Genomic DNA, 15706 nt, shown 5'->3' on the forward strand with positions numbered 1-15706 from the left:
ATGAATAGAAGAGCTTTTAATATCATCATAATGATTATAATGGCAATGCTTCTCATGTATGCTTCGTATTTGTTCACTACCGCTATTTGTTCATTGAAACTACCGCTTTGCAAAGTCCCAGTGTTTTTAGCAACTCTTTTTTAATGGAAAGTAGCTAAATCCTTCACCAGATGACTTAATGTGACAATTGTCTGCACTTTTTCTCTTAATCCATGCTCGCATAGGCCTACTGTACTTTAATAAATAAATATCCAATAAAGCTGTTACCATTTACATAACGGAATGAGTAAAGACTGCAACCAGCAGTCCAGAAAGTCACTAGTTTTACCACTAGTAGCTTTTGTTTTTTTTTACCACTAATCTTGTGCAAAGTAGCTAAATTGGCAACACTTGTCCATAGTTTTGCTTTGGCTTTCATTTATTTATAGCATATATTTTCACATGTTCATCAATCTATTTAACTGAAAGTATACTGGTATCATTGTTTGCTTAATGAGAGAAATATATTTGAGAACTACTATACTCTATACTATAAAAAAACAATGAGTCATCATGACAGATGTTATTCATGTATTGCTCATCTTGTGGCTTCAGATATTTAGAGAAATGTTTTGTCATGTAATCTAAAAAATAAAGTATATTATGTGGTAGCGTTTACATTAATTGCTTTTATTTAGTCAAAAACACGAATTAATCAACCTGACCACATTCATTTAGACCAGAGAAAAACGTTTTTAGTGGTTACATTGAGTAGAAAGTTTGACTTTTTTGCATTCATAGTGTATTTAACGTGAGTACGGAGGCATGATATTCAGAAAGTTTAATTCCCATACAATACAGAGAAAGCTAATACACTAAAATAATAATAATGCTATATAATGTACTCTACTCACTGTATTCAATGTCTAAGTGTGATAATGCTGAACGTGAGTCTCTTTTGACCACCAAAACTTATAAAACTACATTGGTGATTTTCTTTTGTTAAACCATGTTCGGTAACACTTTATAATAACTACATGCTATGAAACATTAGTTAAGCATTAGTAAATAGTTAATTAATCTTTTATAAAGCATTAATAGACATTACTAAGCAGTTTATAAATACAGCTATAAATGCTTTATTCTTGATTCATAAGCATATCTATAATGTGTTTAATAATTGTATTTTCATACTTTATAAATGATCAATTTATCATTTCTAAATTAAGTATTACATTATTTACAAACCAGTTATTTAGGAGTTGTCAGTGGTTCATCAGATCATTTAGAAAGTGTAAGTAAAGGATTAATAAACTATTTAAATATACATTTACATGTCTTATTATTTAGACATATAGTAATAGTTACTCAGTATGTTAATAAATGCTTTATTAACACGTATTTCCGCTGTAATTCATGATTCATTCAGGTAGTTATAAAACATTTAGTAGTTGTCAGCTAACTATTTCTGTGAGCTCATCTAAAGTGAGGACTATTATGCCTTGTAAAGCTTTTACAAAGGAGATATAAAGACTCAGTTATCTTCTGCACTGCTGTTCTCTAATGTTTTAAAGTTAGAACTGTTTTGACACTGCAAAATATTTTATTATATTGTTATTGTTTTATCTAAATTTTTTTTTTTTTTTTTTTTGGCACTCCTGTAATCCAGTGCAATCCACTGGTACATTTTTATTCAGCAATGTTTACAATTTACAGAAATGTATTTGTATATCAATTTGCAGAGGCTTAGTTTAATTTAACTGCAGTTATGTTTTCTGGCAGTCTACAGGAATTTTATTTTCTATGACATCGAAGAGGTTTAATTTTTATTTTATATTAAGTTACTAGTTGTACAGTCTCCATTTTTGCATTTTGAAATAAATATTTATATGTGCTATATTCCTCTGTGTTGTGTTTGTTTCCTTTTTATGTGCAGAAGAGAACTGAGCCTTTAAATCTCCTTTGTATGCCTTGTATTATGCCTTGTAAAGCTTGTATTATGCCTTGTATTATGCCTTGTAAAGCTTTTACAAAGGAGATATAAAGACTCAGTTATCTTCTGCACTGCTGTTCTCTAATGTTTTAAAGTTAGAACTGTTTTGACACTGCAAAATATTTTATTATATTGTTATTGTTTTATCTAAATTTTTTTTTTTTTTTTTTTGGCACTCCTGTAATCCAGTGCAATCCACTGGTACATTTTTATTCAGCAATGTTTACAATTTACAGAAATGTATTTGTATATCAATTTGCAGAGGCTTAGTTTAATTTAACTGCAGTTATGTTTTCTGGCAGTCTACAGGAATTTTATTTTCTATGACATCGAAGAGGTTTAATTTTAATTTTATATTAAGTTACTAGTTGTACAGTCTCCATTTTTGCATTTTGAAATAAATATTTATATGTGCTATATTCCTCTGTGTTGTGTTTGTTTCCTTTTTATGTGCAGAAGAGAACTGAGCCTTTAAATCTCCTTTGTAAAAGCTTTACGAGGCATAAATAGTCCTCACTTTAGATGAGCTCACAAAAAGAGTTAACTGACGACTACTAAATGTTTTATAACTACCTGAATGAATCATGAATTATAGCGAAAATACATGTTAATAAAGCATTTATTTAAGAGAACTGAGCCTTTAAATCTCCTTTGTAAAAGCTTTACGAGGCATAAATAGTCCTCACTTTAGATGAGCTCACAAAAAGAGTTAACTGACGACTACTAAATGTTTTATAACTACCTGAATGAATCATGAATTATAGCGAAAATACATGTTAATAAAGCATTTATTTACACACTGAGCAACTATTACTATATGTCTAAATAATAAGATGTATAAATGTACATTTAAATTTTTTATCCTTTACTTACACTTTCTAAATGATCTGATGAACCACTGACAACTCCTAAATAACTGGTTTGTAAATAATGCAATACTTAATTTAGAAATGATAAATTGATCATTTATAAAGTATGAAAAGACAATTATTAAACACATTATAGATATGTTTATAAATCAAGAATAAAGCATATATAGCTGTATTTACTTAACTAATGCTTCATAGCTTGTAGTTATTATACAGTGTTACCATGTTTGGGTTATTTGTGATTCCTTTGCCATTCAAAAAGGCTATTTTACATGTCAAAATCAGTATGAATTAGATGCAATACATCACCTGAGGGATTATGTGCAGCATGTGGGATGTGATTTATCAGCTTTTTCAATCACATTCCATTTCTGTTTACATTACAAAATAGCATTATATTCTCCTATGATCAAGGCTGTTAAGAATCACGTGGTATTTTCACCTGGATGATCTATGATTCAGAATATTTGCATTTGTTTTTTTAATAAATCCAGTATTGTAGATTTGCAATCGTGAGTTGGACTGATCACCTCACGATACTAATCTTAAAGTTTATGTTGAGATGGTGGGATGATATCACATTCGTTATTCAGGTAACCAACCATTTCCAGGAGATTGGTAATACTATAGAAAACAATGCAATTAAATTTTTTTTTTTTTTTGTCCAGGACAAAACAAAAGACAGTTGTACGATGAACATCTCGAAGGAAGCTGCAACACTTCTCACACATGAGGAGTGTAACATAACTAAACAGCCTGAACATAAAATTCCAACCTGTGACCTTGCGATGAATCACTCTAAAAAAAAAAGTCTCGTAATCATAAGGGAACCTTTTTTAGTGCTATATAGCACCAATTTTGGTGCTTCAGTGGTTCTTCAGAGGTGCTATATAGCACCTTAGTCAAATAACCGGTGAAGAACCTCTGAAGAACCGGTGAAGAACCTCTGAAGAACCGCTGAAGAACCACTGAAGCACCAAAAATGGTGCTATATAGCACTAAAAAAGGTTCCCCTATGATTACGAGCCAAGAACTATATTTTTGGTGCCATATAGAACCTTTTTTTTTTAGAGTGTATCAATGTCCTGTTTGGTCTTCCTATACACTCCTATATTCTGTGGCTCATTGCCACAGGAACAGGAAGAGGAATTGCATCCGAAATCTTCATTCTGAACGTCTCTGTTTGTGAGATTGTGTTCTGTCTGTGCTCACTGATATCTGCACTTGCCAATGAATTTCCAAAGCTCTGGGAGATTGTGATGTTTTTAACAGGAATTGTCATCACTGGTCGTTTCTTTCAGTGTCTGATCTGTGTTGAGCGTTACCTGGCAGTTGTTCATCCTGTAACCTTTCTAAAGTACAAACCTCTCAGATACAAAGTTGCCTGCTCCGTTGTTGCCTGGATAGCAAATCTTATATCTTGTGTGTTTTGTCTGCGATTCACAAACCCCTGTTTTAAGCGTCATTTTGCATACTTTTACCTGTTACAGTTCTCAGTCTACCTCTCCATAAACCTGTTCTGCTGTGTGGCTGTTCTCAGAGCTCTGAAGCAGGGCCGTGCAGAGAGTTCTTCAGAGGCAGGGGCTCAAATGTAAAAAAGGGGCAATATGTAAATATATATAGGGGTGTAACGGTACACAAAACTGACGGTTCGGTACGTACCTTGGTTTTGAAGTCACGGTTCGGTACGGATTCGGTACAGCAGTTTTACAAAATTGCTTTTTATTAATTTTTATTCAACAGTGGTTTAATGAAAAAAAAATTGTGTCTGTCCTTAAATTAATTCAGTTATAACTAAAAGTTTCTTAAAGATAATGCTGTAAACTATATAGGGAGCCCTTACATATTGCTATTAAAGATTAACAACAGAGCCCAAACTATTAGCCTAAATTCATTTGTTATTTATTTTTAGATATAATAATCAACACTCATAAGCTTCACATAAGGCAGTTTTTGCATTAATATCTAAATCTAATTATTATTATTTTTTCTCCAATTCGTTGTTGAAATATAATCATTTAGTGGCTGTAATTTTCATGACAGGTTTATTTAAACATACATTAAATAAACAAGACATCACTAACAGGCTAAGTGGTATATAATGAATATATATAGGCTAATATAATGAATATATAGGCTAATATAGTGCATGTATTCAGTGAAAGAGTTAATCTCTCTAGTGAACTCACAGCTGTGGACACTGAATGACTTCTGAGGTAAATGTGATTCTACATGACATTGTTTGTTTGCAAGCTGTTTTATTGTCTTTCCGCGGTTTAAACACCGATGGAGCGATTACACAACATATGATACGTTTCAGTAAGTTGTAATGTATCCTCAACATACCTTTAGATATTCATTTCTTTAGGAAGAGATGATCGCGTTCACTCGCGCGCTGCCACTTAAAGTTGAACTGATACGCGTCAATCTGTCACGTCACATAATAGAGCGTTAAAACGGCATTTATCGTTTGAATTTCGTGATAAAATGGACTGAATATTTAATATGTTCGTGTGGGAACTCGGATTGAAGTGTGTTCTGCGCTTTAAACAAGCCGACTGTTAACTGTCATAGATTACATTCATAACCGTTCAGTACACGCGCGCACCATACCGAAAGCCCGAAACTTTAGTTCGTCTGTCCATGTAATTTTCAACCGATTTATGAATAAGAACAGAAAATTACCGCTCCACTTCACATGCCCAATGGAATTTGAACTTGCTTTGCCAGATCACGATTGGTTGGTGTATATACATGACAAACGGGCATTGGTGAATTGTGTAATACTTTAAAATATATAATATATAGATTTGTAATTCAACACATTAGCTCTGATTATGGATGAAAAAAAATATTGGTTTACTTTTTTTCCCGTAAGGCCACACACTCTCTGAAAGGACCATATTTGGCTCGAAAGCCGCTTCCGAACAGAGGAAAATCAGCAGTCAATCAAAACGCACGCGACCCATAGCAACGCGTTATGGCAATGCCTCAACAGAAATTGTCCGACTTTTGAGCCGTTCGTTACTATTGTATACATTGTCATCAATGTCATGTTATAATTATCACATTTATTTAGTTTTATTGAACTCCCCCCCCCCCCCCCCCCCCTCTGCACGTGCCTGCTCTGAAGCAGCCTGGACCTGGAGAGAGAGGGAGAGAGAGCGACATGAAGGGAAAAGCATTTTATGTCATTCTAACTACTACTGTGACTTTACTAATTGTTTATGTGCCTAGTATATTTTTGTCATTGCGATATCTTATGTCAATACCATCTCTCCCAGGACTGGATTTACTGAGTCTTACATGTTACTTTATGGCGGGCTTTGTGCAACCTATTCACTTTATTTACAGGGTTGGCAAACTGCCCTTGTGTAAGTGTAACTAGATTTTATAACACTTTTATAACAACCTAGTCATTTACTAAATATTGCAGGGTAGGTATAAGGAATGTCATAACTTGTAAAGTACATAATTTCTGGTAACACTTTACAATAAGGTTCATTAGTTAACTCTATTAGTTGAAATGAACTAATAAAGAACTGCACTTATAAAGCACTTATTTATCTTTGTTAATGTTAATTTCAACATTTACTAATGCATTATTAAAATCTTGCTAACATTAGTTAATGCACCGTGAACTAACATGAACGAACCATGAACAGCTGGATTTGTATGAACTAATGTTAACAAAGATTAACTAATGCTGAACAGAGGTGTTTTTCATGGTTAGTTCATGGTAACTAATGCATGAACTAATGTTAACTAATACAACCTTATTGTAAAGTGTTACCTAATTTGTTTTTCCCAGTAAAAAACCCTGCTGTCTTATTTTCCTACCAGTCATAAATCTTCTCTGAATTATTTTAAAAGCTTGCAAATGTCCATACTGGAAATTAGCTGATGCTGCATTTACCTACATAGGGTTTTTAAAGATGCAGATGAAAAAGTGAGAAATTGCAAAGTATGCATATACTGTCCAAAAGTAAACCAATAATAAAAGAATGTGGTCACACTTTAGATTAGGGTCAAATTTTCACTATTAACTAACTATTAACTATGACTTTTGCCTCAATAAACTCCTAATTACTGCTTACTTAAATGGACAGTTCACCCAAAATAAAAATGTTCTAGCTAGCCAGATGAAAAACGTAACTGGTGTGCAATGTCATCAGACGTAGCATAAGCATTTTGAACTTTTTCCATAAATTGAATACGGAAGCTAGATAATTTACTTTATAACGTTTTAAATATGGATATTTTTCTTACACAAACAAATCGCTTCACTTCAGAAGGCCTTTATTATCCCCCCGGAGCCGTGTGGAGCAGTTATATGATGGATAAATGCACTTTTATGGATTTCAAAAACGAAGCAACAATCACTGCCATTATAAAGCTTGGAAGAGCCAGGACTTTTTTAATATAACTCCAATTTTATTAGTCTGAAAGAAGAATGTCATATACCCCTATGATGACTTGAGGGTGAGTAAATCATGAGCTATTTTTCATTTTTGGGTGAACTAACCCTTTAAGGACACACTGTTAAACCTTGCTGTAGATTTCTGGGTAAATAACTGTAAAATCGCCAGTATTTAGCTTTAACATCATTGGAAGGTATTTTACTGTAATATGAGGTGAGGTTATGCTGCACTAATTATAAACTACAGTACATTACTTTCAGTGCCCATGAAGGCAAATAACTGTAATATTAACTGGTAAATTACTGGTCTACATTCCCATGATGCATTACGTCACTGTTTCTTTCAAACTGTTTACATCTTCAGTCAGAAAACAAAGATTAATGCATTAACACACACATACGCATGCAAGCATGCATGTGAGCACACAAATACATTCACACAGGCGGAACGTTTGAGCCTTAACGAGCAGGTGTCACTCCTTTGCCTTGATTATCTTGGAGTTTGTTTGCTACTGTGCATGCTGTGTTGAGAACTCCTATAGCAGATTTGTATGTTTTCAGTCTAAACATGAATAGCACAACTACAAGTAAGTAAACGATTCAAATATATATATATATATATATTTTTAAATGTTTTATTTAAAATGTTAAGTTAGATAGTTTATATGCATGGTTTGAAGTAGCTTCCTGATTAGCAAGTTTTCAACTCCTCACTAAGTAATATCTCAGCTTGTTTTATCATTGCTTTCAGTTTTCTTGGTTAGTCTGGATTTGCCACAATGTACAGATGCAAATTTTGCAATTTGCCTTTTCGCCAACTAACTGCTTTTTATACACATATAAAACAACACCAACATAGAGCAAATTTTCAGTTTGTGTGTGGAATGCAGCAGTGCCATTGTACTTTTAAAAAATTTTCATCATTACGATCACATATGCACCGAAATCACAGGCAGCCACAAACACAGAATACACATAGGCATCCACAGGTGAACCTTCACTGTCAGGTTCCTGGATGTGTATTTGTGGCTAATACTTTTTCAGAGCTGTGTGTCCACCTGCGTATTCACATTAGAGATGGCAGAAAAATTTGCTGTCCAGTTGATGGCTGCTTTAGTTATTTTAGAGTGAGAACATCTTTCACCACTCATTTGTCACGGAAGCATAAGCAGTCTGGTTCAGCACAGCTGTCCAGCACAGCCTTCCACAGACAGTGTGAGACTGCACCAACAACAGATTTGTGTCTTGAGAATGACCTAACTGCTACAGATCAGTGTCTTAGTGATGTACCATCAACATCAATTGAAAGTCAAAGAAATGCCATAGATGAAGAGCCTTTTTTACATAACTTGTCTCTGTTTTACTTGAAGATGCAGGCCAAAATGTTGTTGCCTGCTAGTTCTATTCAATGTATTATTGAGGAATTTCAAGCACTTCATGTTGATAGAATGCAGGACATGCTTGTTAGACTAAAGGAAAAGTTGTTGTCATCAACAGACATACCTTCAAGTGATGTAGACAAACTTCTCGATGAACTAGTGTCACAAGATTTGTTAACTTTGTACAATGAAGGTCAGTTGAGGTCTGACCGAACCAGAAAGAACTTCTTCAAACAGAAGTTTAACTTTGTTGAGCCAAAACAGATCTATCTAGGCACTGACACAGCTGGTAAAGAACGCTTTTGTCAATATGTGCCACTTAAAGAAACGCTGGCATCTCTGTTTAGGCAGACATCAATTAGAGAACAGTACAAACAGACAAAAATGCTTGGTTCTGTTAACAAAGTACTAGAGGATATAAAGGATGGCACATGCATTACGAAAAATTCCATCTTTCAAGAGCATCCTTCATCATTATCAATTATCTTATACCAGGATGCATTTGAAGTTGTAAATCCACTTGGCTCGGGTAGAAAGAAACATAAAATCTTGGCAGTGTACATGACACTAGGTGAAATTTTGCCACACAACCGCTCCTTAGTTGACCCAATGCAACTTGTCTTGCTGTGTAGAGAGGAAGACTTTAAACAGTTTGGTCAGCAGAAGGTCTTTGCCTGTCTTGTTGCTGATCTGAAAGACTTAGAGGAGTCTGGATTTGAGTCTACTGACGGCACTACTCTTAGAGGAGGGCTTATTGCCATTTGTGGAGATAATCTTGGGTCTCATTGTATTGGGGGCTTTTCTGAGAATTTCAGTACCAACAAGCATTTCTGTCGCTACTGTTTAATTGACAGAGACACATTTAATCAGCAGCCTTTACATATTGGCCTAAAAAGAACAAACCAAAATTATGAACATAGTGTTGAACAGCTCACAACTACTGATCAGTGTATAATAGAGGGCATCAAATTCAATTCAGTTTTCAATTCCCTTACTTATTTTCACGTCTGTGGTGGATTGCCTCCATGCTTAGGGCATGATTTATTTGAAGGTATTGTGGCTGATGACTTGGCACTTTACATTAAACATTTGGTTTCAGTTGAAAAGCACTTTACCTACAATGAGTTGAATAGAGCCATTGCACAATTCAGACATTTAGGAAGTGATTGTAACAATGCCCCATGTGTGATTAAAGCTGATGCAAGACGACTTGGTGGTTCTGCTGCACAGAACTGGTGTCTCTTGAGGCTCTTACCAATTTATATAGGACATAAAATGCAAAACGCAATGGACAGTGAGGTTTGGCAGTTGTGCCTTAAACTAAAGGAAATGGTTGAGGTGATTTGTGCGCCCAAAATTAGTCATAATGAGATAGGCTACCTCAAGTTTTTAACACAAGAATATGTTTCTTTAAGAAGTACCTTGTTTCCTGGTAAAAATCTGAAAGCAAAACATCATTACTTGTTGCACTATGCAGATCTTATACTACATTTTGGCCCATTGATTCGCTCGTGGACGCTCAGGTTTGAGAGTAAACATTCATATTTTAAAAACTGTGCAAGGAAACTGCATAATTTTGTTCATCTTTGTAAAACTTTGGCGGAAAGGCACCAGTTGCTTCAGTCCTATCTAGCTTGTGGCAATTTATTCCCTCCTAAAATTCAGTCTGTCAGTGAAGCACGTGAACACAATGACCAGTTATACAATACAGAAATACAACATGCAATAAGGACAGCTAACTGTGTCAGTCAGAGTACTTCAGAGGTGTCAGGGGTTGTTTATAAAGGAACCAAATATACCAATGGCCTTGTAGTTGTTGTAGCCCAGAGCAGCTGTGGGTTTGTCTTTGGGAAAATATCACTGATACTTATTAATCCAACCAATGTCTACTTTGTTGTCAAACTGTATGACTCTGTGCTATTATCTGACCTTGGACTTCACTCTCTGCACAACACTGATCTCAAGTATGTGTGTGTTAATGCTGACAATCTCTTGAATTACTATCCCCTCCCGGTGTATGAAGTGGCAGGCCTTTCTGTGGTGTCATTACATCACTCCATATGTTCTTTTTAACTTTAGATACTGAGCTGATTCAACAAGAAATCACAAAAATTCTTCCAGAATTGGATATTCCAAAACTTAATGTAGTAGTCAATCATCTCTGTTTTGTGGTGGGCGTTGAGAGGACACAGGACCTTGCGCTAGTAGAGCTGACAGACCTTCAAGACATCTTACTTCCAATACAATGTCGAAAACTAATGATGGCTTTTAAACAAATAGGTAAGCCAAATCAATTCTGATTACATGTCTATGATCATTATTTTCAACATCATATTCCATATATGTAGACATATATACTTGTATAATATGCATATTATGTACATTATATGTCTCACTTTCTTTTTCTGTATGTATTTTTCAAAGCATTGAGAGACCAAGTGGATGAGACGTCATTAGAAATAACATTCACCTCGTTACCATCACCAGACTTAGAACAGCCATCCACTTCTTACACTCCTTCAAATTCATACTGGCTAAGTATGTTTCAGATTCCTTGGAACCACATGCCTGCAGCCCTTCTTCATGCAGCGTCTAATAAGGAGAAGGCTCCTCTTGGACCAAGAAGAGAGTTTATAAGAGCTGTTGTAGCAGCCATAAGAGAATTTTGCCCAAACCCAAGCTTGGCAGACTGTGGGGAAGTGGCAAGAAACATTTTTTCCAAATTTCCCTTAACATTTGGAGACTTTACGGAGGAAGGGGAACAACTGGGGAAAGGCTATAGTTCACTTCAAAGACAGCTGAGAACCAGAGTAGAACATGTCAACAGAGACAATGTAGCACACCGGATTCGTCAACCAAAAAGAACCAACAAAGCTGATGAAGAACAGGACAACATAGTCAAAAAAGTTCGATGTAAAGTTGACAGTTATGGATGCATTAATTGGCAACCTACCTCCATGCCAGATGGAGAGACATCTGAATCTCTTGAAATTAAGAGACAGACTTTATTAGAAATGTTTCAGTCTGGAGGCCCAAGGTCTTGTGAATTGTCTGATGTGGACAAGCTAATGAAAGAGACTTATATTGCTCAGCGCAAAATGATTAATTCATGCCCCCCTCCTGCCATTAGTGACATAGCACTGGAATGGCCATATCTTTTCAGTAAAAGAGGCCTATGCAATCATTTTGAAACACTTACAGGTGTTGATATAAGCAGTTGCTTGAGTGAATGCCAGAACGGAAAATGCATACGGATTGTGAACTACTTTCAAAAACAGACGTTAAAATGGAATGCCGAGGTCCAGGCTCTCCTCAGAGAAATTGAAGCCACACCAGCAAGCACTGATAAGACTGCCATATCAGCCATCCTACTGACAATGAAACACTTCAAAGAGAAAGAAAACTCTCTCTTCATTTTAGTAGACGTAAGTAATTAAAACATTACATGACTAGTAAAGAAATACCTTGAAATAATAATTGTAGGCTTGGTTTCACAGATCATATGTGACATACCTGTATAAACATGGGCAAAGATTTGAAAAAAAAAAAAGTTGGATGTATGATGTCTGTCTGTGCTACATAGTACAGTCTGTTAGGCCTTGTCTGTTTGACAATTATTTTTGTAGTATGGGCCTGTATGATGCTACACAGAGCATAAGTGCTTCTATGGACATTTCACTCTAAAGGGTGTGCTCACAAATCAGAATCAACCTTAGCTGTAAAAGAATTTGAACAGCTTTGTAATGTTTGGCAATTTTTTTTTTCTAAGAAAACTTCAACCCAAATGTCAGTGGAAAATGAGCTCCGTCTTCCAGTCACACCAAGGCTCATCATGCTTGGTAAGTATGAAATAAATGAGAAATAGTAAATGTGTTTGGCAGTTTTTTTATGGTGAGTTTTATGGCTGTTTCAGGAGACAGCCTTCTAACTTCATCTAAGTGGATGGTCAGCATTGAGGGAAAAGTGACACATTGCATTGATGAGCAGTTAGATTTCTCTGCGGCACTCTCTGTGTTTTTCAGCGTGTTCTATGTTTTTAACATTGAATACCAAGAGTCAGCCAGTGCCACATTAGAACTCATTCAAAGGTACATGTTAAAAAATTGTTCAATAATGTAACATGAGTTTGCCACAGTTGTGCATTTTATTTTTATATATATATATATAATATTATATAATTTTTTTTTTTTTTTTTTTTTAGTATGATGTTTTTCTGAACTGTTTAATTTGTTACTCCATTTCTAAAATAGTTGTTGTCTGATTTACTCAACAGGTTTTTAGTGAGGATTAATCCTGAGGGGACAAAGTGTGCTTCCAAAGCTGGAACCAGCCGTAAAACTGGGTCATCTGTTAAAAGAAAGATTCAAAACATAAATCCACATGTACATACATTTTTGCAGAGGCTCACCGAATTTGAGTGGAAAACAGGCAACTAAGTGAAAATATTTTTGTTAACGTTTTACTTGTAAGAATATGAGAAGGTCATTTAATTTATGTTAACTTAAATAACATGAGGGTCATTGGTGACAGAGAGATTTTTGGGTGTTGTATCAAAAACAAACAGGTTGTTTCTTTCTGTTTTTGTAATTCTGTTATGTTGGGATAAACACCTAAGTAATAAAGTGAATTTGTGTAAAGATTTAAAAGTTCTTTCTATTTTATTTTTTAAATGAAGTAACATGAAAGAATGCTTCGTAAGTTTAAGAGTACCACAATGAGTACTGCATTATAAATTATTTAAATGTATATGTATGTTACTGTACAGTAAATAACTGAAACCACTGCTGCCAGTTATCAACTGTAATGCCTGATTTACGGTATAAAACTGGCAACAGTGTTGCCGGTTAGTCACTGTATTGGTATATACACAGTACTATACTGGCAACACTGTTGCCAGTTAGTCACTGTATTGGTATAGACACAGTATTATACTGGCAACACTGTTGCCAGTTAGTCACTGTATTGGTATAGACACAGTATTATACTGGCAACACTGTTGCCAGTTAGTCACTGTATTGGTATAGACACAGTATTATACTGGCAACACTGTTGCCAGTTAGTCACTGTAACAGATTCTTTACAGTAACTAGCTGGCAACAGTGTTGCCAGTATTTTACTTATAAAAAACCTGGTAAGGTTTAACAGTGCACCTAATATAAAGTGGGTCTAGATATTGTCACTGGTGGTTGCAGGCAAACAGATGAAGATGAAGATTCTAGAGCCAACACAAGGTTTAATAATATATAACAAGTAGACAGGCAGTGCAAAACAAACTGAATGCAACTTAGACCGGACTCCGAACAGAACACAGACACAGGCCGGAACATAAATACACAGTGATGATTGACAAACGACACACAGCTGTGATGAATGTCCATGGTGAATGATGAGCGGCGGCAAATGAGGAACAGGAACACATGTGACTATCACAAACAAACAGGAGGTCCATGAAAACTGAAATTATCAGAACATAATTGTGACAAATATGGATTAATAACTAAAAATTGATCTAAAAATGTGTTGTGAACTTCTTTTGTTCCTTGAAGTAGAGACCAGGAGACTTGGATATGTTCTTTCAGCGGGATTCTTTATTGAGAACACGTGCTGTCTTTCGGCTGAGGTGGTATTTTACTCCACAATAAAATGCAAATGCTAACATCATTATTATCATCTTAATAGGTAATTTATCACCCAAATCAAGCAAACAAAAACACTAACTTACCCAAATAAAACAGGGTCCACTCTGTACTGCTCACATTCCAGTGCTGAAAACAGACAAGTTGAGTATAATGGTTATCCGAGTGCAATGAAAAGTAAACAAAAGAAGTAGAAAAGTTAAAATTAAGATAGTACTTATCTGCAGGAAACCACTTCTATCCTAGAGAATGTCCAGATACCAGCACATCATATTCCCCAGCAGGAATATGATATATATTTTTATGAAAACATGGTGCATTCTGGTGTTGCCATAAATCTATATGGATTAAAAATATAGATTTGATTACATTAAAATGTGAGGACTATTTGCATTGTTTCATATACAGAGGCCCTCTCATATTTGCATATTAGGTTTTTATGTGTATTAATACACATAATGGAATCAGATGTATTTATGAAAAACATGGATTACAATACGACTTAAATTGCATGCCAATTATTTGGATGCACGAATGTGAAACGATATGAGGACAATTTGCATTGCTTTGTATACAAATTCAATGATTGTTACTAAGAGAGGGATATCTTCTATTTAATCTCATATTTGCATTTTAGGTTCTATGCCATGTTTTAGGTCATACATATATATTACTGATGTGACAGTTGTGGAATCAGTCTACAAATCAACACAGGGATTGAGGTCGAGAGAGCATTCAATCTTCAGGTGACACTCTTTTTTCCACTGAACAATATATTACAATGACACTGTGATTACTAGGCTTAAAGATGATAAAGATTAATGGGTAAAATAAGCTGGTGTAGCTCAATTTGTTTTGAACAGATAAACCCAAAGGAAATATGACAGAAAATAATTTGTTTTACCATGCAAATGAAGGCTAATATTATAAATCAAAGTTCCAAAAGTGATGCCATAGAGGAACTATTTTTTTGGTTTCCCAAAGAACCTTTCAGCAGTGTAAAAATTAAAATCTTTTAATTTTACTTACATTTTTAAGTTCAATCAACTTGGATGTTTAAGTCATTGCAACTTGAATTACAATGAACCGAACACTTTAGATTACAGCCTGGAAAGTACTGTGCAAGTAAAACAAATTTACAGCGTAACTTTCGGTAATTATAGTGTACCCATACTTGTAGGTATATGGGAACAATATGTCAATTTTGGGAAATAAAGGGGTAACTATCAGGAAAATTAACAAATTATTTATACTGTAAGTATTTTAGAACTAAGGGGTAATTATTCTACTATTATATGCAACAATCTTACATTTGGGAGCATTTAGTGAGAACATACACTGTGTAGCTATTTGTTATAATAGTGTACCAACACATAAAGGCTTTTAGGCCTTAACTACTATGTATTAACATAAAAATTGTACTGTATTGT

The 15706-nt window shown here is 34.8% G+C and overlaps 1 protein-coding gene across 1 annotated transcript; it reads left to right on the plus strand.

Moving 5' to 3' along the window:
• The first annotated feature begins 10078 nt into the window (after nucleotides 1-10078).
• Nucleotides 10079-13283, plus strand: LOC307137228 (uncharacterized protein). Its single transcript, XM_079834748.1, has 5 exons — nucleotides 10079-10920; nucleotides 11065-12065; nucleotides 12410-12479; nucleotides 12554-12728; nucleotides 12914-13283. Exons 1-5 carry the CDS (start codon nucleotides 10701-10703, stop codon nucleotides 13074-13076), a joined length of 1629 nt encoding a protein of 542 aa, XP_079690874.1. The 5' UTR covers nucleotides 10079-10700; the 3' UTR covers nucleotides 13077-13283.
• The last annotated feature ends 2423 nt before the right edge of the window (nucleotides 13284-15706 follow it).

The sequence above is a fragment of the Gobio gobio genome, assembly GCF_949357685.1.
Source record: "Gobio gobio genome assembly, chromosome: 14".
In the NCBI taxonomy this organism is placed as follows: domain Eukaryota; kingdom Metazoa; phylum Chordata; class Actinopteri; order Cypriniformes; family Gobionidae; genus Gobio; species Gobio gobio.

Excerpts from the sequence above, each read along its gene's own strand:
- LOC307137228 (XM_079834748.1), top strand. The coding sequence starts at position 10,701 with ATGTTCTTTTTAACTTTAGATACTGAGCTGATTCAACAAGAAATCACA. Across the intron at positions 10,921-11,064 it reads GATGGCTTTTAAACAAATAG|CATTGAGAGACCAAGTGGAT; the intron begins GTAAGCCAAATC and ends TATTTTTCAAAG. Across the intron at positions 12,729-12,913 it reads ACATTAGAACTCATTCAAAG|GTTTTTAGTGAGGATTAATC; the intron begins GTACATGTTAAA and ends TTTACTCAACAG.